The following is a 27,333-nucleotide window of genomic DNA, read 5'->3' as shown; positions in this document are numbered from 1 at the left end:
TTTATGATAAAAACTCTACAGAAAAGAGGCATAAAGAGAATGGTCCTCAACATAATATAGCTCATATATGACAAACCCACACCTAATATCATACTTAATGGTGAAAAGCTGAAAGCACTTCCTTGAAGGTAAGGAACAATCCAAGCATGTCCTTGCTTGCAAATTTTATTCAACATAGTGCTGGAAGTCCTTGCCTTAGTAATCAGTAAAGAAAAGGAAATAGAATCCAACTTGGGAAGGAAGAAAGAGAATAGTTAATGTTTTCACATGAGATGATACTATACATAGAAAATCCTAAAGTGAAAAGAAGTGAAGTTGCTCAGTCATGTCCAACTCTTTGTGACCCCATGGACTGTAGCCTAACAGGATCCTCCATCCATGGGATTTTCCAGGCAAGAGTACTGGAGTGGGTTACCATTTCCTTCTCCAGAAAATCCTAAAGACAACACCAAAAACTACTAGAGCTAATCAATGTATTCATAAAGATGCTGGATACAAAATTAATATACAGAAATTTGTTGCATTTCTGTCTCCTAACAATGAACTGTCAGAAGGAGAAATTGAGAAGACTATCTCCTTTAATATTGCATCAAAAAGAATAATACCTAGGGAAAAAATCTAAAGAAGTAAAAGACTTGTACATAAACAGATGGAAAGACACACTGTTTTCATAGATCTCAGGAATTCCTGTTGTTGAAGTGCTCATACTCCCGAGGCTACTTAAGGATTAAGTGTCACTTCAGTTCAGTCATTCAGTTGTGTTCAACTCTTTGCGACCCCATGAATCGCAGCATGCCAGGCCTCCCTGTCCATCACCATCTCTTGGAGTTCACTCAGACTCACGTCCATCGAGTTCGTGATGCCATCCAGCCATCTCATCCTCAGTCGTCCCCTTCTCCTCCTGTCCCCAATCCCTCCCAGCATCAGAGTCTTTTCCAATGAGTCAACTCTTTGCATGAAGTGGCTGAAGTACTGGAGTTTCAGCTTTAGCATCATTCCTTCCAAAGAAATCCCAGGGCTGATCTCCTTCAGAATGGACTGGTTGGATCTCCTTGCAGTCCAAGGGACTCTCAAGAGTCTTCTCCAACACCACAGTTCAAAAGCATCAATTCTTTGGCACTCAGCCTTCTTCACAGTCCAACTCTCACATCCATACATGACCACAGGAAAAACAATAGCCTTGATTAGACGGACCTTAGTCAGCAAAGTAATGTCTCTGCTTTTGAATATACTATCTAGGTTGGTCATAACTTTTCTTCCAAGGAGTAAGCATCTTTTAATGGACATCACCAGATGGTCAACACTGAAATCAGATTGATTATATTCTTTGCAGCCAAAGATGGAGAAGCTCTATACAGTCAACAAAAACAAGGCCAGGAGCTACTGTGGCTCAGATCATGAACTCCTTATTACGAAATTCAGACTCAAATTGAAGAAAGCAGGGAAAACCGCTAGACCATTCAGGTATGACCTCAATCAAATCCCTTATGATTATACAGTGGAAGTGAGAAATAGATTTAAGGGCCTAGATCTGATAGATAGAGTGCCTGATGAACTATGGAATGAGGTTTGTGACATTGTACAGGAGACAGGGATCAAGACCACCATCCCCATGGAAAAGAAATGCAAAAAAGCAAAATGGCTGTCTGGGGAGGCCTTACAAATAGCTGTGAAAAGAAGAGAGGCAAAAAGCCAAGGAGAAAAGGAAAGATATAAGCAACTGAATGCAGAATTCCAAAGAATAGCAAGAAGAGATAAGACAGCCTTCTTCAGCAATCAATGAAAAGAAATAGAGGAAAACAACAGAATGGGAAAGACTAGAGATCTCTTTAAGGATTAAGTGTAATCCCTGTCAAAATACCAATAATGTTATTCATGAAACTAGAACAAGTAATTCTAAAATTTGTATGGAAACATGAAAGATCCCAGATAGCCAAATCAATATTGAGAAATAACAGAAGAAAGTATCATACTCTGTGACTTTAGACTGTACCACTAAACTGCAGTAATCAAAATTGTATGATACAAAAATAAACACAGACACACAGGTCTATGGAATTGAATAAAGAGCCCAGATATAAAAGGATTCACTTATGGTCAATTAATCTACAACAAAGGAGGTAAGACTATACATTGAAGCAAAAAGCAGTCCTAAAAATAAGTGATATTATTGTGAATTACTGTGGTATTGAATGGTTACTGGTACTTCAGTGGATAAGAATTCACCTGCCAATGCAGGGAACATGTGTTCAGTCCCTGCTCTGGGAACATCCCATGTCTTGGAGCAACTAAGCCAGCAAGCCTCACCTACTGAGCCCACATCCTGCAACTACTGAAGCCTGCTGGCTGAGAGCCTGTGCTCTGCAACAAGAGAAGCCACCACAATCAGAAGCCTACGCACTGCAGAGAAACTCCATGCATAGCAATGAAGATTCAACATAGCCACAAATAAATCTTTTTTAACAAAGGAAAGAGCAAGCCAATACCACTGATAAACATAGCTGCAAAAATTCTCAACACAATGTTAGCAAACCAGTTTCAACAGTATATTAAAAGGATCATACACCACGGTTTAGTGGAATTTATCCCAGAGATGCAACAGTTTTTCAGTATCCACAAAAAAATTAATGTGGTACACCTACAGATGGCCAACAGGCACATAATAACCATCTGATCATCTCGTAGATACTGAAAAAGATTTTTACAAAATTCATCTTCCATTTATGATAAAAACTCTACAGAAAAGAGGCATAAAGAGAATGGTCCTCAACATAATATAGCTCATATATGACAAACCCACACCTAATATCATACTTAATGGTGAAAAGCTGAAAGCACTTCCTTGAAGGTAAGGAACAATACAAGAATGTCCTCGCCTGCAAATTTTATTCAACAGAGTGCTGGAAATCCTTGCCTTAGTACTCAGTAAAGAAAAGGAAATAGAATCCAACTTGGGAAGGAAGAAACATAATAGTCAATGTTTTCAGATGACATGATACTATACATAGAAAATCGTAAAGTGAAAAGAAGTGAAGTTGTTCAGTCATGTCCAACTCTTTGTGCCCCTATGGACTGTAGCCTACCAGGCTCCTCCGTCCATGGGATTTTCCAGGCAAGAGTACTGGAGTGGGTTACCATTTCCTTCTCCAGAAAATCCTAAAGACAACACCAAAAACTACTAGAGCTAATCAATGTATTCGTAAAGATGCTGGATGCAAAATTAACATGCAGAAACTTGTTGCATTTCTGTCTACTAACAATGAACTGTCAGAAGGAGAAATTAAGAAGACTATCTCCTTTACTATTGCATCAAAAAGAATAATACCTAGGAAAAAATCTAAAGAAGTAAAAGACTTGTACATAAACAGATGGAAAGACACACTGTTTTCATAGATCTCAGGAATTCCTGTTGTTGAAGTGCTCATACTCCCAAGGCTATTTAAGGATTAAGTGTAATCCCTGTCAAAATACCAATGGCATTTTTCATGAAACTAGAACAAGTAACCCTAAAATTTGTATGGAAACATGAAAGACCCCCAAATAGCCAACTCAATATTGAGAAATAACAGAAGAAAGTATCACACTCTATGACTTTAGACTATACCACTAAGCTGCACTAATCAAAATTGTAGGATAGAAAAATAAACGCAGACACACAGGTCTATGGAATTGAATAAAGAGCCCAGATATAAAAGCATGCACTTATGGTCAATTAATCTACAACAAAGGAGGTAAGACTATACATTGAAGCAAAAAGCAGTCCTAAAAATAAGTGATGCTGGGAAAACAACAACACCTATGTATGTGGGACTGAAAGTAGAACATTTTCTCACACCATATACAAAAATAAATTCAAAATGAAATAAAGACTTAATGTAAGACAGGAAACCATATTACTCCTGGAAGAAAATATAGGCAGAACACTCTCAGTCACTAATCATAACACTGTTATTTTATCTGTCTCCTCAGGCAAAGAAAGTGAAAGGAAAAATAAGCAAATAGTAACTACTTAAAAGCTTTTGCACAGCCAAGGAAACCATAAACAAATGAAAAGACAGCCAGTAGAATGGGAAAAGAGTAGTTGCCAATTATGACTGATAAAGGGTTAATATCCAAACTATATAAACAGTTCATACAACTGAATATCAAAAACAACCCAATTTAAAAGTGTGCTAGATAACTGAACAGACAGTTTTTCAAGGAAGATCTACAGATGGATAATAAGCACAGAAAAGATGTTCAACATCTCTGAAATGCAAATCACAACTACTAAAAGATACCACTTCACACTTATCAGAATGGCTATAATAAAAAAAAGCCACAAATAGCAATTATTGACAAGGATGTTAATAAAAAGGAACCCTTATTTATTATGCAATCTTGGAATCTTAACTTTTGATCATAAGTAACTACATGTGTAAAGAGGAATATAATCATCATCATCTCATTTTAATATTGTTGTTGTTTAGTCAGTCTCTAAGTCATATCCAACTATTTTGCAACCCCGTGGACTATAGCCCCTCCAGGCTCATCTGTTCATGGGATTTCCCAGGCAGGAATGCTGGAGTGAGTTGCCATTTCCCCCTGAAGAGGATCTTCCGGACCCAGGGATCAAACCCACATCTCCTGCATTGGCAGGTGGATTCTTTAGTACTGAGCCAGTTGGGAAGCCCTATTTTATATTATTGGTTACTATATACTATATACTATATATACTATATACTATATTGGTCCCTAGGTTTAAGTCTAGAACTTATTAGTACTTGTTAAGTCTTAATTATAATTTTGTCTTTTTGTTTGCATGCTGCATTATTTTAACATGTTATATCCATTGAAATGTGGTAGTTTAGTCATTTTCACTGATGATTAAAAAATAAAATTTGCCTTTCAGTATGATTATATGGGTTCTGAAGTGGCACTTGCATCTGAGAAAATTATCTATGGTTTTAGTCTAATCAACACTGTGAGTATATACGTTTCATATTAAATAAGAAGCATTTATGTAAATACAGTAGCATTGTTTGAATAATTAGCATGTGCACTTTTTAAAATGCTTGTGTACTTACTTGGCTGCATTGGTTCTGTTGTGGCACATGGGTTTGTCCCTTGTGCCTTGCTGGCTCAATAGTTGCCATGCATGGTCTTTGTTCCTCTGCAGCATGTGGGATCTTCCTGGACCAGAAATGGAACCCATGACCACTGCAGGGAAAAGCAGATTCTTAACTACAGCCCACCAGTGAAGTCCAACTTGTGCAATTTTATAAAATGTATACTCCTTCAAACTAGCTTATTCCACCAGTGAATTTCATCTGAAAAAAAAATATAATCAGATATGCTGGCATTGCATATAAATGTATAGTATTATATTTATGATTACTTGTAGCCATATATCATGAATCTCCTATTTTTAGATGTATTCTCAGCTTCAAGTGTCTGTTATATTAACTTCTCTGGAGATCTGGTCAGATCTAAATAAGATTTCAACTGATGGGGATGCACATGAAATGCTACAAAGATTTGTGTCCTGGAGAGAAAAAAACTTATTACAAAGCTCCCATGATTTGGCATACTTATTAATGTAAGTAATTTATTTTCATTGGTATAAAGTTTATCAAACTGTTTGTAAGTGAACTATCAAAATTGTACACAAAATTTATTATTTAGAATAACAAAGATAGCTCAAAAAATGACTATGTGAGTACTGTGTTGGCAGAATGAAAGCTATAAAAATCTGATGATTCAATGTAAGACACTAAAGCATGGTAGGCCATTATCCTGAGTGGTCTGCTTACTTCTGAGTTTAAAGAACTGAAAATATGGAAAGCCTTGGGACAACATAGGGCCTCTATTGTTTTAAAGAATTCTGCAGAGGTAAATAACCAAGACCAGCATTTTAACATTAAATAAAGCATACATTAGTTGACAGAATGCAATAAATCCATATAAATCTGCTTACATTAGAAAACATAAGCATGGTAATGTGGTGACTTTATGGAATTTCTATGGTGACCTATTGTATAGGTATTTAGCTGCTCACACTATAACTTTCAAGAGTCTTTCTATATGCTGATTTGATTATTTTGGATGGAAAAAAACAAAAACATGATCCCAAAATGCCTATTTTAATACGGATACATCTATAAATCTCTGGTGTCTCTGTGGAATTTAAGGTAAGGTGTGGAGGTTCAGACATGAAATTAAAAGACGCTTACTCCTTGGAAGAAAAGTTGTGACCAACCTAGATAGCATATTGAAAAGCAGAGACATTACTTTCCCAACAAAGGTCCATCTAGTCAAGGGTATTGTTTTTCCTGTGGTCATGTATGGATGTGAGAGTTGGACTGTGAAGCAAGCTGAGCGCCACAGAATTGATGCTTTTGAACTGTGGTGTTGGAGAAGACTCTTAAGAATCCCTTGGACTGCAAGAGATTCAACCAGTCCATTCTAAAGGAGATCAGCCCTGGGATTTCTTTGGAAGGAATGATACTGAAGCTGAAACCCCCTTACTTTGGCAACCTCATGCGAAGAGCTGACTCATTGGAAAAGACTGTGATGCTGGGATGGACTGGGGGCAGGAGGAGAAGGGGACGACAAAGGATGAAATTGCTGGATGGCATCACGGACTCGATGGACATGAGTCTGAGTGAACTCCGGGAGTTGGTGATGGACAGGGAGGCCTGGCGTGCTGCGAATCATGGGGTCACAAAGAGTCGGACACGACTGAGCGACTGAGCTGAACTGAACTGTGGAGGTTCAGGAGCAGCTTTAACTAAGGATTAACGTGTGTGTGGACACTTAATGCATCCCATCTCTGTTTTTCCTGATGACTGTGTTGCATACTTTTTCTCTTTTGTCCTCCAATCCAACACTTTTTAAGCCATCTGAAGTTTTACTACATGCAAATTCATGGCAGTAATCTATCCTGAATTTTATGCCTTAGACCCTTGTCCATCCAGTGTTGACAGCAGTGGTGATTAATTTCTGGAAGGATGAGGCACTGCTGGATTTTGAGCTGTGCATCATCCAATGTTAAAGTTGACTTTTGAACTTAATTTGGATGCACCAGGGGAGACTATGCAACTACAAAATGATTAAGAGCATTAGACATGATAGACAATATTCATGTATTAAAGAAAGCAGCTTTATTGAGGAATCTAATTCTTAAATATCATTACATTATTAATAATTTCATGTGCATTTATCCACAAGGAAAATGTTATTGTTTAGTTACAGGGACCATCCTAATTATGTAGGAGCAACATACCATGGAATGGCATGTGATCCAAAGTTTGCTGCAGGACTTGCTCTGGTATGTCCCTTCTCTTTAGTAATTATATCATTTTATTCCTTTCTCTTCAGTAATTATATCATGTTTTAAAAGTTAATATCTTAAGAACAAAAGTGTGTATAATATATCTAACATCTTATTAAATTAATATTTTAATACAGTGCTGTATTTTTTACTTTAAACCTCACATTGTCATTATTTTTTTTTATTTTGTTAAAATACACATTGTGTGAAACTGACCATCTTAAGCATTATATGTTTACTGTGCGGTAGTGTTAAGTCTGTCTGCATTGTTGTGAAGTAGATGTGTAGAATCTTTATCTTGCTTTAATGAAACTTCATACACATTGGCCAATAAGGCCTCATTTTCCATACCGCCACCCCCTGGCAACCACGATTCTCCTCTCTGCTTCTGTGAGTATGATATATTTTAGATCCCACAGATAAGGTAGACCATACAATATTTGTCTTTCTGTGTCTGGCTTATTTCTCTTTGAATAATACATCCAGCTTCATCTATGTTTTTGAAAATGGCAGGATTTCATTCTTTTATGGCTGAATAATATTTCATGTTACTCATATACATATATAAATCATATCATATTATCCATTTGTATATATAGATACTTTCTTTATGCATTCATATATTAGCAACCACTTAGTTTGGTTCCATATCTTGGTGATTGTGAATAATGCTACAATTAACATGAGAGATGGGAATACAGATATCTCTTTGAGATAGTAACTTCAGTTATTTTGGAGATATACCTAGAAGTGGGTTTGCTGGATCATATGGTATTTCTATTTTTAATATTATGAAGACTCATAATACTGAGGTCCAGAGTGGTTGCACCATTTTATAATCCCACCAGCATTTCACATTTTATATTTTATTCATCCCACCCTCATTAACAGTTGTTATTCTTTGTTGTTAATTATTCCAAGGGGTATGCAGTGATATCACGTTTTGGTTTTGACTGTAGCTTCATAATCACTAGTGATATTGAGCCACCTTTTCAAATCCTTTTTTGTGTTTTGTACATCATCTCTGGAGAAATAAATGTTTATTTAAGACCTTAGCCCATTTTTTACCTGCATTAGTTGATTTTCTTGTTTAGTTAAAGCAGTTCTTCTTCTGAGTATCAACACCTTTGGATATCCTTCATCCAATTCCCCTCCTCTCAACCTGTGTCCCTAGTATCCATTAATCTAGTCCCTTTTTTTAGTTTGCTTGTTTGTTTTGAATTATTATTTTTTAATATAAATTTGTTTATTTTAATTGGAGGCTAATTACTCTACAATATTGTATTGATTTTGCCATACATCAACATGAATCTGCCACGGGTGTACATGTGTTCCCCATCCTGAACCCCCCTCCCACCTCCCTCCCTATACCATCCCTCTGGGTCATCCCAGTTGACCTATATCCCTATGTTGGCTTCCCTGGTGGCTCACCTGGTAAAGAGTCTGCCTGCAACGTGGGAGACCTGGGTTTGATCCCTGGGTTGGGAAGATGCCCTGGAGAAGGAAATGGCAACCCACTCCAGTATTCTTGCCTGGAGAATTCCATGGACAGAGGAGCCTGGTGGGCTACAGTCCACAAGTTTACAGAGTCAGACAAGACTAAGTGACTTTCACTTCACCCCTATGTTAGTTTCTGTTATACAAAATATTAATTCAATGTTTCTATACTATTCAAAATGATTATCACAATAAGTCTGGAAATGATACATCATTATACAAAGATTGTTGTTCAGTCACTCAGTTGTATCTGACTCTTTGTGAATCCATGGAACTGCAGCATGCCAGGCTTCCCTGTCCTTCACCATCTCCCAGAATTTGCTCAAACTCATTTCCATGGAATCAGTGATGCCATCCAACCATCTCATCTTCTCTTGTCCCCTTCTCCTCCTGCCTATTATCTTTCCCAGCATCAGAGTCTTTTCTAATGAGTTGGCTCTTCCAAAGTCTTCTTTATGGTCCAACTCTTACGTCCATACATTACTACAGGAAAAACCATAGCTTTGACTATACAGACTTTTGCAGGCAAAGTTATGTCTCTGAATTTTAAGATGCTGTCTGGGTTTGTCATAGCTTTTCTTCCAAGGAGCAAGCATCTTTTAATGTTGTGACTGCAGTCACCATCTGGAGTGATTTGGGAGCGCCAGAAAATAAACTCTGTCACTTTTTATACTTTTTTCCCATCTATTTGCCATGAAGTGATGGAACTGGATGCCATGATCTTAGTTTTTTGAATGCTGAGTTTTAAGACAGTTTCTTCACTTTTTTATTTCATCTTCATCAAGAAGCTCTTTAGTTCCTCTTAGTTTTCTGCTGTTAGAGTGGTATCATCTGCATATCTGAAATTGTTGATTTTTCTCCTGACAATCCTGATTCCAGCTTGTGATTCATTCATCCTGACATTTTGCATGATGTATTCTCCATAGAAATTAAATAAACAAGATGACTATATACACCCTTGACACATTCATTTTGAATCAGTCTGTTGTTCCATGTTCAATTCTGACTCTCTTGCTTCCTGACCTGCAATGGAATTCTTCAGGCAAGAATATTGGAGTGGGTAGCAGTTCCCTTCTCCAGGGGATCATCCTGACCCAAGGATTGATCGCAGGTCTCCTCCACTGCAGGCAGATTATTTACCATTTAAGCTACCAGTGAAGTTCTTGGTGGTCTTATTCCTATGTATTTCATTCTTTTCAATATGATAATCCATGAAATTGTTTCTTAAATTTCTCTTTCCTATTTTCATTGCTAGTGTATAGAAATGCAATAAATTTGTCCATATTAATTTTGTAGCCTGCAACTTTACCAAATTCATTGATGAATTCTAGTAGTTTTCTGAAACCATCTTTAGGATCCTACATGTACAATATCATATCATCTGCAAGCAGTGACAGTTTAACTTCTTCTTTTCCAGTTTGGATTCCCTTTACCTTATTTTCTTTTCTTATAGCTGTAGCTAGGACTTCCAAAGCTATGTTGAATATACGTGGTGGGGAGTGGACATCCTTGTCTTTTTCATGATCATAGAGGAAATGCTTTCAGCTTTTCACAGTTAACTATGATGTTAGCTGTAGGTTTGTCATATATGGTCATTATTATGTTGAGGTATGTTCCCACTCTGCCCAGGTTCTGGAGAGCTGTTATCATAAATATTGCTAAATTTTGTCAAAAGGTTTTCTGCACTTATTGAAATTATCATCTGGTCTTTATTCTTCAATTTGTTGATGTGATGTATCACATTGATTAATTTGCATATATTGAAAAATCCTTCCATCCCTTGGATGAATCCCACTTGATCATGGTGAATGATCTTTCTAATGTATTGTTGGATTTGAACTGATAGTATTTTGTTGAGCATTTTTGCATCTGTACTCATCAGCAATATTGGCCTGTAATTTTGTTTTTTTTGTGATATCTTTGTCTGGTATCAGTGTGATAGTGGCCTCATAGAATGAGTTTGGAAGTTTTCCTTCCTCTACAATTTTTTGGAACTGTTTCAGAGGATAAGTGTTAACTTCTCTAAATGTTTGATAGAATTTACCTGTGAAGCCATCGGGTCATGGACTTTTGTTTGTTGGAAGTTTTTAATCATAGTTTCAATTTCAGTGCTTGTGATTCATCTGTTCATATTTTCTGTTTCTTCCTGGTTCAGTCTTGGAAAACTGTATCTAAGAATTTGTCATTTCATCCAGGTTTTCCATTTATGATCCTTTGTATTCCTGTGGAGTCAGTTGTATATTCCCTTTTTTCCATTTCTAATTGTATTGAGTCCTCTCACTTTTTTTCCTGATGTGTCTGGTTTAAGGTTTTTTCAATTTAGTTTTATCTTTTCAAATCAGTAGCTTTTGGTTTCATTAATATTCACAGTTGTTTTCTTTGTCTATATCTCATTTGTTTCTGCTGTTATTTTCATGATTCTTTTTCCTTCTACTAAATTTAGGCTTCATTTCTTCTTTTTCTATTTGTTTTAGGTGTAAGCTTACATTGTTTATTTGAGATTTTTCTTATTTTTCGAGGTAGAATTTCTATAAACTTACCTCTCAGAACTGCTTGTAACTGATCACATAGGTTTTGGACCATTGTGCTTTCATTTTCATTTGTCTCTAGGTAAATTTTTATTTTGTCTTTGATTTTTTAGTGATCCATTTGTTGTTTAGTAGCATATTGTTTAGCTGTCACATGTTTCTGTTTTTTTTTAAATATATTTTTATTGTAATTTATTTCTAATCTCATAGCATTGTGATCAGAAAAGGTGCTTGATGTGATTTCAGGTTTTTTTATATTTACCAAAGGTCACCTTGTGGCCCAGCATGTTGTCATTCCTGGAGGATGTTCCCTGTGCACTTGAGAGGGATGTGTAGTCTGTTGCTTTTGGATGGAATGTTCTAGAAATATCAGTTAAGTCCTACTGATCTAAAGTGTATTGGAATTGAAGACCTTTGTTTTCTTATTAGTTTTCTATAGGCCTTATCTGTCCATTGAGGAAAGAGGGGTGTTAAAGCCCCCCACTATTATTGTGTTACTGTCAATTTCTTCCTTTATGGTTGTTTGTATTTGCCTTTCATATTCAGGTGCTCCTAAGTTGGGTGTGTATACATTTATAATTGTTATTTCTCTTTCTGGAATTGAACGCTTGATTGTTGGGTAGTGTCCTTCTTTGTCTCTTATAACAGTCTTTGTTTTAAAGTCTACTTTTTCTGAAAATATCATTCCTTCCCCAGTTTTTTTTTTTTTAATTTCTATTTGTGTGGAATACCATTCCCTTATTTTCAGTCTGTAAGTTTCCCTAGCTCTGACAAGGATCTCTTGTAGATAGCATATATACCAGTCTTGTTTTTGCATCCACTCAGGCAATCTTTGTCTTTTGGTTGGTGCATTTAATCCATTTACATATAAGGTAATTATCAATATGTATTATCCTATTACCATTTGGGTTTATCTTTTATAAATCTTTTCCTTCCCTTGTGTTTCCTGCCTAGAGAAGTTCCTTTAGAATTTATTGTAAAGCTGGGTTTGTGGTGCTGAATTATCTTATGTTTTCCTTGGCTGTAAACCTTTTGATTTCTTCATCAAATCTGAACTAGTCTTGCTAGGTAGAGGATTCTTAGTTGTGGTTTCTTCCTCTTCATCACTTTAAATATACTTTTCCATTGACTTCTGGCTTCCAGAGTTTCTGTTCAGAAATCAGCTGATAACCTTAAGGAAGTTTGCTTGTTTGTTATTTGTCATTTTCCATGGTTGCTTTTATTTTATTTTATTTTATTTTTTTTTTAATTTTAGTTTTTTATTTTTTAAATTTTAAAATCTTTAATTCTTACATGCATTCCCAAACATGAACCCCCCTCCCACCTCCCCTCCCCATAACATCTTTCTGGGTCATCCCCATGCACCAGCCCCAAGCATGCTGCATCCCGCGTCAGACACAGACTGGCGATTCAATTCACATGGTAGTATACATGTTAGAATGTCATTCTCCCAAATCATCCCACCCTCTCCCTCTCCCTCTGAGTCCAAAAGTCCGTTATACACATCTGTGTCTCTTTCCTTGTCTTGCATACAGGGTCGTCATTGCCATCTTCCTAAATTCCATATATATGTGTTAGTATACTGTATTGGTGTTTTTTTTTCGGGCTTACTTCACTCTGTATAATCTATTATCTTTGTTAGTTTGATTATTATGTGTCTCAGTGTATTCCTCTTTGGGTTTATCCTGCCTGGGACTCTTTTTGCTTCTTTGACTTGGTTGACTGTTTCCTTTCCTATGTTAGGAAAAATTTCAACTACTATCTCTTCAAATGTTTTCTTAGGTAGCTTTTTCTTTTCTCCTTCTGTGTTCCCTGTAACATGGTGTTGGTGTATTTGATGTTGCCCCAGAGGACTCTTTAGGCTGTCTGCATTTCTTTTCGTTCTTTTTTTCTATGTTCTGATTTGCATCACTGATTTCCACCATTTTGTCTTCCAGAGCCCTAATCCGATCTTCTGTCTCAGTTAATTCTGCTGTTGATTGCTTCTACAGTATTGTTCATCTTTGTTTATTCTTTAGTTCTTCTAGGTAGGTCTTTGGTAAACATTTCTTGCATATTCTTCATTCTTTTTTCTGAGATCTTGAGTCATCTTCAATATAGTTGTCCTGAATTCTTTTTCTGGAAGGTTATCTATCTCTACTTCATTTAGTTGTTCTTCTGGGATTTCATCTTTTCCTTCATCTGGAGATGTAATCCTCAGCATTTTCATTTTGATTAACTTTCTCAGTTCAGTTCAGTTCTGTCGCTCAGTCATGTCCAACTCTGCGGCCCCATGAATCGCAGCATGCCAGGCCTCCCTATCCATCAAGTCCGTGATGCCATTCAGCCATCTCATCCTTGGTCGTCCTCTTCTCCTCCTGCCCCCAATCCCTCCCAGCATCACAGTCTTTTCCAATGAGTCACCTCTTCACATGAGGTGGCCAAAGTACTGGAGTTTCAGCTTTAGCATCATCCCTTCCAAAGAAATCCCAGGGTTGATCTCCTTCAGAATGGACTGGTTGGATCTCCTTGCAGTCCAAGGGACTCTCAAGAGTCTTCTCCAACACCACAGTTCAAAACCATCAATTCTTCGGTGCTCAGCCTTCTTCACAGTCCAACTCTCACATCCATACATGACCACTGGAAAAACCATAGCCTTGACTAGACGGACCTTAGTCAGCAAAGTAATGTCTCTGCTTTTGAATATACTATCTAGGTTGGTCATAACTTTTCTTCCAAGGAGTAAGCGTCTTTTAATTTCATGGCTGCAGTCACCATCTGCAGTGATTTTGGAGCCCCAAAAAATAAAGTCTGACACACTTTCTACTGTTACCCATCTATTTCCCATGAAGTGATGAAACCAGATGCCATGATCTTCGTTTTCTGAATGTTGAGCTTTAAGCCAACTTTTTCACTCTCCTCTTTCACTTTCATCAAGAGGCTTTTAGCTCCTCTTCACTTTTTGCCATAAGGGTGATGTCATCTCCATATCTGAGGTTATTGATATTTCTCCTGGCAATCTTGATTCCAGCTTGTGTTTCTTCCATCCTGGCGTTTCTCATGATGTCCTCTTCATATAAGTTAAATAAGCAGGGTGACAATATACAGCCTTGACGTACTCCTTTTCCTACTTGGAACCAGTCTGTTGTTCCATGTCCAGTTCTAACTGTTGCTTCTGTGATTGTGATTTTTCTTTTGGAAGCTGTGGGATTGCAGTTCTACTTTCTTCTTCTGTCTGCCCTCAGGTTGTTGAGGAAGGAACTGATGGGAGGAACTGATGGTGTGAAAAACGGAGTCTTGCTGTGATGGGTAGGGCCGTGCTTGGTTACACTTTGATCCTGTTGTCTTCTGATGGATGAGCCTGTACTCCCTGTTTGCTAGTTGTTTGGCCTGAGGTGATGTAGGCCAGGAACCTACAGGCTCTATGGTAGGGCAAATGGTGACCTCCAAGAAGACTCTTGCCAAGGGGCACCTCCCAAAACTGCTGCTTCAAATGTCCCTGTCCCGGCAATGAGCCACTGCCAACCCATATCTCAGCAGAAAACCTTCCAAAACTAGCTGGTAGGTCAGATTCAGTCTCCTGTATGGTCACTGCTCCTCTCCCCTTGGTCCTGTTGCACACAAGGTTTTGTTTGTGCCCTGCAAGAATAGTCTCTGTTTGCCCCAGTCCTGGGCAAGTCCTGCAGTCAAATCCTGCTCTCCTTCAAAGTCAGATTTCTTGGGTACTCCTAGTCACTTGGTTAGATCCCTGGGTTGTGAAATTTGACATGGGGCTCAGAACCTTCACAGCAATGGAAGAACTTCCTTGGTATTGTTGCTCTCCAGTTTGTGGGTCACCCAGCATCAGCTAGATATGGGATTTCATTTTGTCATGATTGTGTTCTTCCTACCATCTCGTTTGATTTTCTCCTTTGTCTCTGGACATGGAGTATCCATTTTTGTGGGTTCCATCATCCTCCTGTTGATGTTTGTTCAACAGCTAGTTGTAATTTTCTTTGTAGGGTCCCTTTGGGTTTTCCTAGTTTGAGTTCCTTAAGCTTCTTAAATCTGCATGTGCTCAGATTTCTAACATTTGTGGCACTGATTTTCTTGAATAAGCTTTCTTTCCCTTTCTCCTCTTTGTGAGACAACAGTAGTGCATATGTTGTTTGAATTGTCACAGTCTTCTTTTCATTTTGTTTTTTGTTTCTGTGAGAAAAATTGTTTCAAATGACTTGTCTTCATTTCTGATTGTTTCTTTTGCCCGATAAAGTCTCTTTTTAATGACCCTCAGTAAATTTTTAAGTTTATTGTTTGTATTGATACACAACCATGATTAATTTTTAATATTTATTACCCTATTGATATTTATTTCTGAAATTTTCAGATACTTAATGATAGGTAATTATGTAAAGTCGATTAAGTTAGTTGATTCTATCATTACACTAAAATGGAAAATTATTTTATTATATCAATAGATGCAGAAAATGCATTTGGCAATTTTAAGACTATTTATGATTCAGCTTACCAAAATAATATGAGAAGCAAACTAGCAACCTCACAAAGACCATTAAAAAAAATAGAGCTTACATCAAATTTAATGTTTAGAGATGAAGTGCTTCCCACTAAGATTTGGAACAAGGCAAGAGTTTAACTTGCTGTTCTTATTCAGTTTTGTGCCCATGTGCAAAACTGATGATACCAAATATTGTGAGGACTTGGAGCAATAGGAACTGTCATGCATGTTGATGAATTAGACTTTAGACAGTTTGGTGATCTCTTATAAAATTCAACATCGCCTTACTTCATGATCCAGTAGTTATCCCCTATACCATGTAGAAAATTTCACTGAAAATTTGTATCCATAGAAAGTTGGACCTGATTGCATATAGCAACTCTATTTATAATTGCCAGAAATTAAAAGCACGCAACATGTCCTTTAATACATGAGTGGATAAAGAAACAAGTTGAGACACAAAGAGAAATTTTATTCAGTATTCAAAAAATTAGTCATCAAGCAGTATAAAAACATGGAGGAATTTTCAATGCATAGTGGTTAGTAAAAGAAGCCAGTTTGAAAAGTCTACACACTGTATCATTCCAAATCTATTACACTCTAGAAAGGGAAAAACTATGGAGATAGTTAAAAACATTATTGAATACCAACCAGGGCTTTGTGTGTTGCTTTCATCACTACTCAAGTTTTATTTTTTTAATGCTAGTATTTTGCCTTTAGGAAAAAAATTGATTTTATCTACAACTATTTCTGACATTAAAACTGACTGTCAGTTAAACTCTTAAGAATCTGTGTATTTTTCAAAGTGTTTAAATTAAAAGTATTATAGTTACTGAAACAATGATTAGTCTTCTCAGAATATTTTTTCAGTTAATTAGAATTAAATCAGTAGCATGTAACGAAAACATATATTGTTAATAGTATTGTTTATATATGAATGCCATTTGTATTGAGAGTACTATTATCCTTAAAGAATAACAAAATCTAACTTTACCAATGTGCTTAAGAAAATAATGAGCTTTATATAAAAGTTTATTAAATTAGTATTTGCATTTAGATAATATAGCCACAATTACATGAAAAAACTAGGGATTGAAAAAAATAACTTGAGCAACCATTCTGTTTTTTATTTCATTTAGTATTCAAAGATGATAACTTTAGAGGCATTTTCAGTTCTTTTCGCACAGTTACTTGGAATTATGCTGGGATTAAAGTATAACAATAACATGTACGAATGTTCCTGTCCAGGAATTGCATGCATAATGAATCCTGAAGCAATGTAAGATGTGATTTTTATCAAAACTTTGTCTTCTTTGGGAGAAAGTTATAGCATTTATTGATGTATGATATCTTTGATATAATGTAGATAAAAGCATTTTTACTAAATACCTATGATTTATCTTAATGTTTATTAAAGGGAATGAGTATTTGATATTGTAGAAAATGTGCTTCTTGTTTCTATGTTCAGCGCTGTATGTAGTATCAAGTCTTTGATGATGAGTTCTTGTGAAGCACTGGAATCTTGATGTGAGATTTATTCATCCTATCAAAAAAAATTCTAGCATGTACAGTTACAAGAATTGTGTTAGTCTATCATGTGAATGATTAACAAGATAGAAAAGTGTTATATGTTTTATATTAGTCTATCAGGGACAGAATTTTCAAGTCAACATGAGAATCAGCAAAATTTAAATGATTTATATTAAGTACCTAGAGGAAAATAAATAGGGAATACATGGAGAAGAGAAACTTTATGATAAAAAAACGGGGGGGGGGGTGTCTAGGAAGCTTTCTATGAGACGAAACTCATGTTGGGACCTGAAAGAGAAGAAAGAAGTCTGGTCACATGAAGAACTTGTTGAAAACTTTTCAGGGAAAGACAGTGAAGTGATATATGGATATGAAGAAATGTTAAAAGCTCAAAAGACTGGAAAGGATAAAACAAACCAAAAGAAATGACTGAAATTATATGGAAGAATATTAAAAGCATAGAATATTTTTTTAAAGATCATAAAATACAATCAGGTTAAAGAATCATGATTCAGAGAAAGAGGTCCAGGAAGGACTAGAAAATGTAGGAAATGAGCTAAGCAAGCAATCATGATGCAGAAATCGGGATTTTATGATAAATGTAACAAAATACATTTTAATAGATTTGTGCAGCATGGATAATAAATATGTTTTGTAACATGAATGTTAAAAATTTCACACAGAATAACAATAAGGTAATACTGTTACTGAATTAAGTCCTATGGACCCTAGCTTCTCTGCCTGGACAGGGGATGGTTCTTGTTTTGCTTTATTCAAGAAGCAGAGTAATGGAACGGAAGCTGAGATACCTCAACAGGTAAAATTTCTTCAATGGACAAAGAATGAGGAAGTTCACAGATGAACTTCTCACCCACGTGGTGATAGGGATTTACTCTTAAAAAGTAAAGACGAAGGAAGGAAGAGTGAGGCTAGTGATACAGAAGCATATGCATTAGTCCTCCAGGGAAGGGGCAGGGCTTTTTCAAAGGAGTGGGGTGCCTACATTTATCAATCCTTTTTGAACAATAATGCCCATTTATGGGCACTGGTAGGTGTGTCATTTAACACTCTAGGTGGTAAAATAAATATATAATGAGACTCACAGTCTCTTGGAGTTCTGATTGCTCACCATCTTGGACCCAGCTATTTATTTCTTTCTTTTATTATTTTTGTTTGTTTACTTTTTTTCATTTCTTTGTTGCTTCCTTTCTTATCTCTGGACCCTTTACTTTAGAGATTTATGGTAACTCTTGCTAAATGTGCAGGGTGATAGGTTTTGAGCAAAGACTGGAGCAAATTTTGAGCAAAGATTGGGGCAGCTTCGCCAGTGGTATTTGGTAAATGATGATTCTCATAATATACAGCAGTTTTGTAAGTTTGAGAGAAAGGGAGATGAGAAAGCTCTGGTCAGAGGGACTTGCTTGCTGGGTCCCATGGGACTCTAATAATCACAATTGAAGAAGTAAATTCTTGGCCAGCTGTCTCCCCAGGACACTGCACAGAGAGGAGACTGAAGCACATCCCAAACTTCCTGTGAAAGTGGCCTATTACCATGTCCAGGGGATTTTGTCTGAAACGGAAACTTCCTGTTTGGCACACATCTTACAGCCCTTGGTGATTCTCTCAACAAACAGAGCCCAGTGGGCATAATGTCACCTCCCATTTGCTTTCTCCAGTTCCTGAAGAAAGCACCCCAAATTTTGAGAATGCCACCCATCATTCTTCTCTATATTGCCTTCCTCTGTTGACCTGCGGAACGTACGCTTACACTCAGAGGCGTGTGTAATTTGCATACTTTAAAGGCTGCTAACTGAAGGTCGGGTTTCCAATCATCTCAATCTTAGGTGCTAGGTCAGGTCCTTCATTTTAGAACATTGACAGATCTGATCATACCCTTAACAACTCAAAGACACTGATAATGAAATTTGCTGATGCTTGGACAATATGAAAAATTTCAAAGAAAAGCAAAATCTAAGATCGTCTTGAATGACTAGATTCATCTTGTTTATCGCCACTCCTTCATGACTGGGAGAGATGACTGTTTTGTCTAGAGTTAGATAAACAAGAGACAATTAAGTTAAATGCAGAAACAACAGAATAGATTCCAAACAAAAGAATAAGATAATATATCATAAAATGACCATAATCAAATGGATATAAATTAATTACCCAGTAAAGAATTCAAAATAATATACTGAAAGATGCTCACCAAGATAAGAAGACTCGATGGACAATGTGAGAACATAAAACCACAGGAAAGATAAAGAAATACTGCATGGAAGTCAGAGGACTGAAGAATGCAAAACTGAACTGAAATATACAATAGACTATTGTAGTGATAAACTAAAAAGAGCATAAAAAGGATTAACAAACTCAGCAAAAGGAAAAATGACTGCACAAACATTAAGGTAAGGGAATTATAAGACAACATCATGTGGACCAATAATCACATTATATAGGTTCCAGAAGAGTGAGAAAGGGACAGAAAACTTTTTTGAAGAAATAATGGCTAAATTGTTCCCTAACTTGGGAAAGGAGACAGACATTCAGATTTAAAGAGCCCAGAATTGTAAATAAAATGAATTCAATGAGACCCACACCAAGAAACATAATTAAAACATCAAACATTAAAGACAGGAAGTGTCTTAGAAGCAGCAGCTTGTTACATACAATGGAACATGTTATAAGAACAGGAGGAGCTTTGACAGCAGTCACATTGCAGGCCAGTAGGTAGTGATATGGTAAATTCACAATGCTGAAAGAAAAAGACTACTTTTACCAAGCAAAGTTGTCATTCGGAATTGAAGAGAAGAGATAAGAGTTTTACAGACATGCAAAATCTAAAGGAGTTTAACACCATTAATCCAACCTTAGTAGAAATAGTAAATGGAGTTCTTTAGTGTTTAGAAAAGGTACTAATTAGTAAAAGGAAAACATAAGAAGTATAAGTCTCAATGGTAAAAGTAAATATATACTGAAATTCAGAATAATTGAATAAGCAAAGTAAGCAATTGGGCTTCCCTTGTGTCTAAACTGATAAAGAATCTGCCTACAATATGAGAGACCTGGATTTGATCCCTGGGTTGGGAAAATCCCCTGGAGAAGGGAATGGCTACCCACTCCAGTATTCTGACCTGGAGAATTGCATGGACTATATAGTCCATGGGGTTGCAAAGAGACAGCCATGACTGAGTGGCTTTCACTTTCACTTTCAAAGCAGGTAATTAAAGGTAACATGGTTTGCATAAAAGTCAAGAGTCATGAAAATTACAACTATAATATTGTCATAAGCTATATGTAACATTAAAAGTTATGAAATGTCATACAAAGCATAAAACCTGTTGAGGAAAATAAAGTCAAAATATAGAGTGCATTCAAATCTTTGTTATCTACTTAGACTGTGAGAGATATATATTGTTATGTGCAAGCCTCATGGTAACCATAAAACAAAAACAAAACAAAAATCAAACCAAATCCATAACCAAATAAAAAAGTGAAGCACAAAAGAAACTACAAAGTGGCCAGAAAAGAAGGAGCAGAATGACACTAAGTCCATGGAATCAATAATCACTTTTAAAGCAAATGTATCAAATTTTCCAGTTAAAAGACAGGATGGATGATGAATGAAAAGCAAAACCCACCACTCTCATACCTACAAGTGATTCCAGGCAGGTGTAAGGACACACAAACTAAAAGTGAAAAGATGGAAAAAGATATTCCATGTAAATAGAAACCCAAAGAAAGCTGGAGTGACTATACTAATATCAGATAAAATGGACTTTAAAACAAATACTGATAGTAAGAGATAAAGAAGGGTACTGCTTATTGATATCAGGAACAATACAGTAAGAAGAAATAACATTTATTAATATGTATACACTCAACATTTGTTGTTTTTATTGTTTCATTGTTTAGTTGCAAACTCATGTCCAACTCTTTTGCAGCCTCATAGACTATAGCCCACCAGGCTCCTCTGTCCATGGGATTTCCCAGACTAGAATACTGGAATAGGTTGCCATTTCCTTCTCCAGGGTATCCTCCTGACCCAGGGATCAAACCCACGTCTCCTGCTTGGCAGACAGATTCTTTACCTATGAGTCACAAGAAAACCTCCACTCAACACAGAATCAACTAAATACTTAAAGCAAATATGGACAGGAATAAAAGGAGAAACAGACAGTAATATAATAATAGTAGGAAATTTTAAGTACCTATGTATTTCATCAGATAGACCATCCAGGCAGAATGTCAAAAAAGAAACATTGGCGGTAATGAAACCTTAGGCCTGATAGATTGACCAATATTACAGAACATTCCACCCAACAGAAATAGAACTCACATTCTTCTCAAATGTATTTGAAGCATTCTCCTGAATAGATCATATATTAGACCACAAAACAAGTTTCAACCAATTAAAGAATTTCGAAACCATATTCAACATCTTTTCTAACCCCAATAGTATAAATTTGGACATAAATTAAAGGAAGAAAATTGGAAAACTCAATAATATGTGAAGACTAAACAAGGTACCACTAAATAACCGTGTGCCAAAAAAGAAATAAAAGAAAACTCAAAAAGGACCTTGAGAGCAACAAAAATGGAAATACAACATACTGAAATTTATGCCATGCAGACAAAGCAGTTGTAAGTAGAAGTTTATGGTGATAAATCACGATTTCAAGGAAAAGCTAAAAAACAAAAACAAAAACCATTCTAATCTATACTAGAAAAAAGAAGAACAAGTGAAGTCCAAGTTAGTAAATGAAAGGAAGTATCAAAAGTCACAGTGAAAATAAATGAAATAGAGACTAAAAAGGTAATAGAAAAAGATCAGTGAAGCCAAGAAATCGTCCTCTGAGAAAATAAACAAGATTGACAGACTTTTAATTCAAAACTCTTCAAAAAAAAGAGCAAAAAGACTCAAATTTTAAAAACTAAAAATTAAAGACAATATGTTGCAACTAATGCTACATAAAATGAAAGATTTTAAGAGACTATTATAAACAATTATACATGAACAATTTGGAAAATCTAAGAGAAATGAATAATAATCTAAGAACATAGAACCTTCCAATACTGAATCATAAAGAAATACAAAACTTGAACAGGTTGATTACCCATAAGGAGACTGAATCAGGAATCGAAAAGCTTCCAGCAACCAAAAGTCCAAGACCACTAGTTTCCCTGGTGAGCTATACAAAACATTGAAGAAGAATTCCTATAAATCTTCAAACTCTTCTGAAAAATAGAAGAGGAGGGAAATCTTTCAATCAGTATTTTATGAGGCCAGCACTGTTTTCATACAAACAAGGATAGCATGAAAAAAAAAAAAAAGAAATGTTATGGTTTTGATGAATTTTGATGCAAAAGTCTTCAGCAAAATATTAGCAAGCCAAATTCAACAGTACAGAGCCATAGGTAAGGTGTTGGAGGAGTAGGTGGGTGTGGAGTACATCTCTCTCCATGGATGATGCATCAGGAATACATCTTCAGTTGCAGAAGTTCTCTCAGAACACCAGTTGAAAGTGGGCAGGAGTCCCTGACCACTGAAAAGGAATGTACAGATTGATGCAAAACTTGGCAGGACAAAGGAAGGAGGAGAGTGATAAAGACTGAGCCTGCATCCAGGGTATAAGGGAACTGAAGCATCAGTCAGATCCTCACAGCAGGGCAGTATGTTGGGACAGTGGAGGCTGCAGGAGAATGCAGCAGCTGATCTATGACAGTCTGAATGGAATGAGAACCACATAGACAATCCTTGGGGCAGCCCCTCCCTTCCCTGGACAAGGACACAAGTCTCCTGGAATGTGTGGCAGCTGGGAGCTGGAGCCTATAGACTGGAGAGCAGTCTCAGGGTAAGGTCTGTTGTTGACTATGGGGAAACAACTTGAGGGGACGTCAGGGAGGAGATTGTGGTGGAAAAGGCCAGACAGCTGTGGAGGCAAGGCGATACTGCTGAGTCATGGGCAAGGGGTGGAAGCCATCACTGTGGCCACTCTCCCCACATGCCAGCACCAGCAGCTGACCAGTTGGGGAAGACCCAGGGAGGGTGGCCTTTTAAGTACCTGATGCACTGAGCAATAGAGAAGGACCCCAGCCAGGGGAGCCCTTTAAGTACCTGGTACAACAATAGAGAAAGGACCCCAGTCAGGGGAGGCACTTAAGTGCCTGACATGCTGAACAACAGAGAAGGACCAGCCAGAAAGTCTCTTTGAGTGCCAGCTGCCTGAGGCTAGAAAAAGTCTATAACTGCCAAAGCTCCTGCTCCTGAGTCTGCCAGGGCCCCTGCACACTTGGCACTGCCAGAGTCCCTGCAATCCAAGCAGCTGCACCACTTCCATTCTTAATTCTCAATGAGGCAGAGGTGCCAGAGGCTTGAAAAAATCCTAGTAGCACCATATCTCCTGTACCAGTGGCTTCTGGCTCCCCTGGGTACCTGGCACTGTTAGAGGCCCTGTGTTCCAAGCTGCCACATCACTGCTACAGTAGATCCCCACTGCTGCAGAGCTGCCAGAGGCTAGAGAAAACCCAAAGAGAACCATGTCTCCTACTCCCCTGACCTCCAGCTCCCCTGCACACCTGGAGCTGCCAGAGCACCTGCGATCCAAGCAGCTGCACCACCTCCACACCTGGGCCTCCCTGGAGCAGAACCCAATCCTCCAGGGCAGCCTTGGGAGCAAACTCCTGAGGACAACCCACATGTAGAGGTGGAGGTAAAACCACAATTGAACCCCCAGGGCAGTGTGGCTAGGGAAGTGGATTGAAAACTTTCCTATCACCTGTACAAGCTGCAGATTAAAGCCAAAAATTCATCCAGGCAAACTCTGTGTCTTTGAAATGTATAAAGGGACAATGAGAATTCCCACAGAACAGAAGACACTAACTCTGGCAGCTGTGGACATTGGAGGCCAGAATACGCAGCTGTAGGGCCAGAATCTGAGCTGTCCTGATAGCAGGTCCAGAGACCAGCTCAGTATTGGAGGGCATCCTAGGGATGCAGAGGTGGACTGTAACTCACAGCGAGGAAAAGGACACTTGACAACCAAGATCAGAGGAAAACTATTATTATTATTTTTATTTTTATTTTTATTATATTTTGATTTGTTCTCCAAAGACATACAGATTGCTAATAAACATATGAAAAGATGCTCAACATCACTCATTATGAGAAAACTGCAAATCACAACTATAGTGAGTTTAAACCTCACACCAATCAGAAGGACCGTCATCAAAAATCTACAAATAATAACTGCTAGAGAGGGCATGGAGGAAAGAGAAGCCTTTTACACTGTTGGTGGGAATGGAAATAGATACAGATGCTATAGAAGACAGTATGGAGATTCCTTAAAATGCTAGGAATTAAACTATCATGTGACCCAACAATCCCACTACTGCGCATATACCTTGAGAGAGCCATAATTGAAATCGACCCATGTACCCCAATGTTCACTGAAGCACTATTTCTGATAGCTGGGACATGGAAGCAACCTAGATGCCCATTGACAAATGAATGTTTAAAGAAGCTGTGATACATAAATACAAATGAATATTACTCAACCATAAAATGGAATGCATATGAGTCAGTGCTACTGAGGTGGATAAACATAGAGCCATTAAAACAAAGTGAATTAAGTCAGAGAAAATGAAGTATCATACATTAACATATATATATGGAATCTAGAAAGATGGTACTGATGAAACTATTTGCAGAGCAGCAATGGAGACACAGACATAGAGAACAGAATTATGATCTCGGGAACAGGGACGAGGAGAGGGTGGGACAAATGGAGAGAGTAGCAAGGAAACATATTCACTGCTGCTACTGCTGCTGCTAAGTCACTTCAGTCATGTCCAACTCTGTGTGACCCCATAGACGGCAGCCCACCAGGCTCCCCCGTCTTAGATTCTCCAGGCAATAACACTGGAGTGGGTTGCCATTTCCTTCTCCAATGCATGAAAGTGAAAAGTGAAAGGGAAGTTGCTCAGTCGTATCCGACTCTTAGCGACCCCATGGACTGCAGCCTACCAGGCTCCTTCGTTCATAGGATTTTCCAGGCAAGAGTACTGGAGTGGGGTGCCATTGCCTTCTCCGAACATATTCACTACTATATGTCAAAGAGCTAGCCAGTGGGAATTTGCTGTATGACTCAGGGAGCTCAAACCAGGGCTCTGTGACAACCTAGAAGTGTGAGATGGGGTGGGAGGTGGGAAGAAGGTTCAAGAGGGAAGGGACACATATATATGTGGCTGATTCATGTTAACATATGGCAGAAACCAACATAATATTGTAAAGCAATTATCTTTCAACTAAAAATAAGTAAATTTAAAAAAATTCAACAGCACATTAAAATGATCATGTATCATGATAAGGGCTTCCATGGCAGTGCTAGGGGTAAAGAATCCATCTATCAGTGCAGGAGACTTATGAGATGAGAGTTTGATTCAGGCTCAGGAAGATCCCCTGGAGAAAGGCATAGCAACCCACTCCAGTATTCTTGCCTGGAAAATCCCATGGACAGAAAAGCCTGGTGTTCTTCAGTCCTTGAGGTCACAAAGGGTCAGCCAAGATCGAAGTGACTTGGCATGCACACACACATAACATGAAGAGAGTGACTTGTTTCAAGGGTGCAGGAGTGAGTCAACATCTGTAACTCAATATGTTATACCCCATTTACAAAAAAATGATAAAAATATATTCATCTCAATAAATTAAAAAATATTTGAAAAAACTCAAATCCATTTATGATAAATACTCTTAACAAAGTAGACATGGTGGAAAGTGCTTCAACTTAATATGGTTATATATGACAAACCACAGCTAACATCCTACTCAACAGTGCAGGGACTTCCCTGGCAGCCCAGTGGTTAAGATTCTGAGCTTCTACTATAGAAATCACGCATTCAGTCATGGTCAGGAAACTGGGATTCTGCATGCTGCATGGTGTGCCCGAAAACAAAAAATATGCAAAACAAACAAACAAAAAAAATGTAAATATGGATGATTTCCTTCTAACATCTGGAAACGAGACAAGGTTGCAAGTCTTGCCATTTTTATTCCAAATCGTATTGAAAGTCTTAGGCAGAGCAGTTAGGTGGTAAAGATAAGTTATCTAAATCAGAAAGGAAAAGTCACTATATGCAGATGACATGACTTTGCACATAGTAGAAAACCCTAAAGTTCAGTTCAGTTAGTTCACTTGCTAAGTCATGTCCGACTCTTTGCGACCCATGAATCACAGCACACCAGGCCTCCCTGTCCATCACCAACTCCCGGAGTTCACTCAGACTCAAGTCCATCGAGTCAGTGATGCCATCCAACCATCTCATCCTCTGTCATCTCCTTCTCCTCCTGCCCCCAATCCCTCCCAGCATCAGTCTTTTCCAATGAGTCAACTCTTCGCATGAGGTGGCCAAAGTACTGGAGTTTCAGCTTTAGCATCATTCCTTCCAAAGAAATCCCAGGGCTGAACTCCTTTAGAATGGACTGGTTGGATCTTCTTGCAGTCCAAGGGACTCTCAAGAGTCTTCTCCAACACCACAGTTCAAAAGCATCAATACTTCAGCACTCAGCTTTCTTCACAGTCCAACTCTCACATCCATACATGACCACAGGAAAAACCGTAGCCTTGACTAGATGGACCTTTGTTGGCAAAGTAATTTCTCTGCTTTTCAATATGCTATCTAGGTTGGTCATAACTTTTCTTCCAAGGAGTAAGCATCTTTTAATTTCATGGCTGCCGTCACCACCTGCAGTGATTTTGGAGCCCAAAAAAGTAAAGTCTGACACCATTTCCATGTTTCCCCATCTATTTGCCATGAAGTGATGGGACCAGATGCCATGATCTTCATTTTCTGAATGTTGAGCCTTAAGCTAACTTTTTCACTCTCCTCTGTCACTTTCATCAAGAGGCTTTTTAGTTCCTCTTCACTTTCTGACATAAGGGTGGTGTCATTTGTATTTCTGAGGTTAGTGATATTTCTCCCGGCAATCT

At 37.6% G+C, this 27,333-nt stretch overlaps 1 protein-coding gene across 1 annotated transcript in view; it reads left to right on the top strand.

The window, feature by feature from the left end:
* Window positions 1-27,333, top strand: part of LOC105605871 (A disintegrin and metallopeptidase domain 3-like) — a 127,325-nt gene that overhangs the window by 49,117 nt on the left and 50,875 nt on the right. The window contains 4 exon segments of the mRNA XM_027962622.3: window positions 4,892-4,963; window positions 5,412-5,578; window positions 7,228-7,309; window positions 16,951-17,090. Of these exon segments, the coding sequence (XP_027818423.2) occupies window positions 4,892-4,963; window positions 5,412-5,578; window positions 7,228-7,309; window positions 16,951-17,090 (461 nt within the window).

The sequence above is a fragment of the Ovis aries genome, chromosome 26, assembly GCF_016772045.2.
Source record: "Ovis aries strain OAR_USU_Benz2616 breed Rambouillet chromosome 26, ARS-UI_Ramb_v3.0, whole genome shotgun sequence".
NCBI lineage: Eukaryota > Metazoa > Chordata > Mammalia > Artiodactyla > Bovidae > Ovis > Ovis aries.
This window is presented reverse-complemented; position numbering and strand designations above follow the sequence as displayed.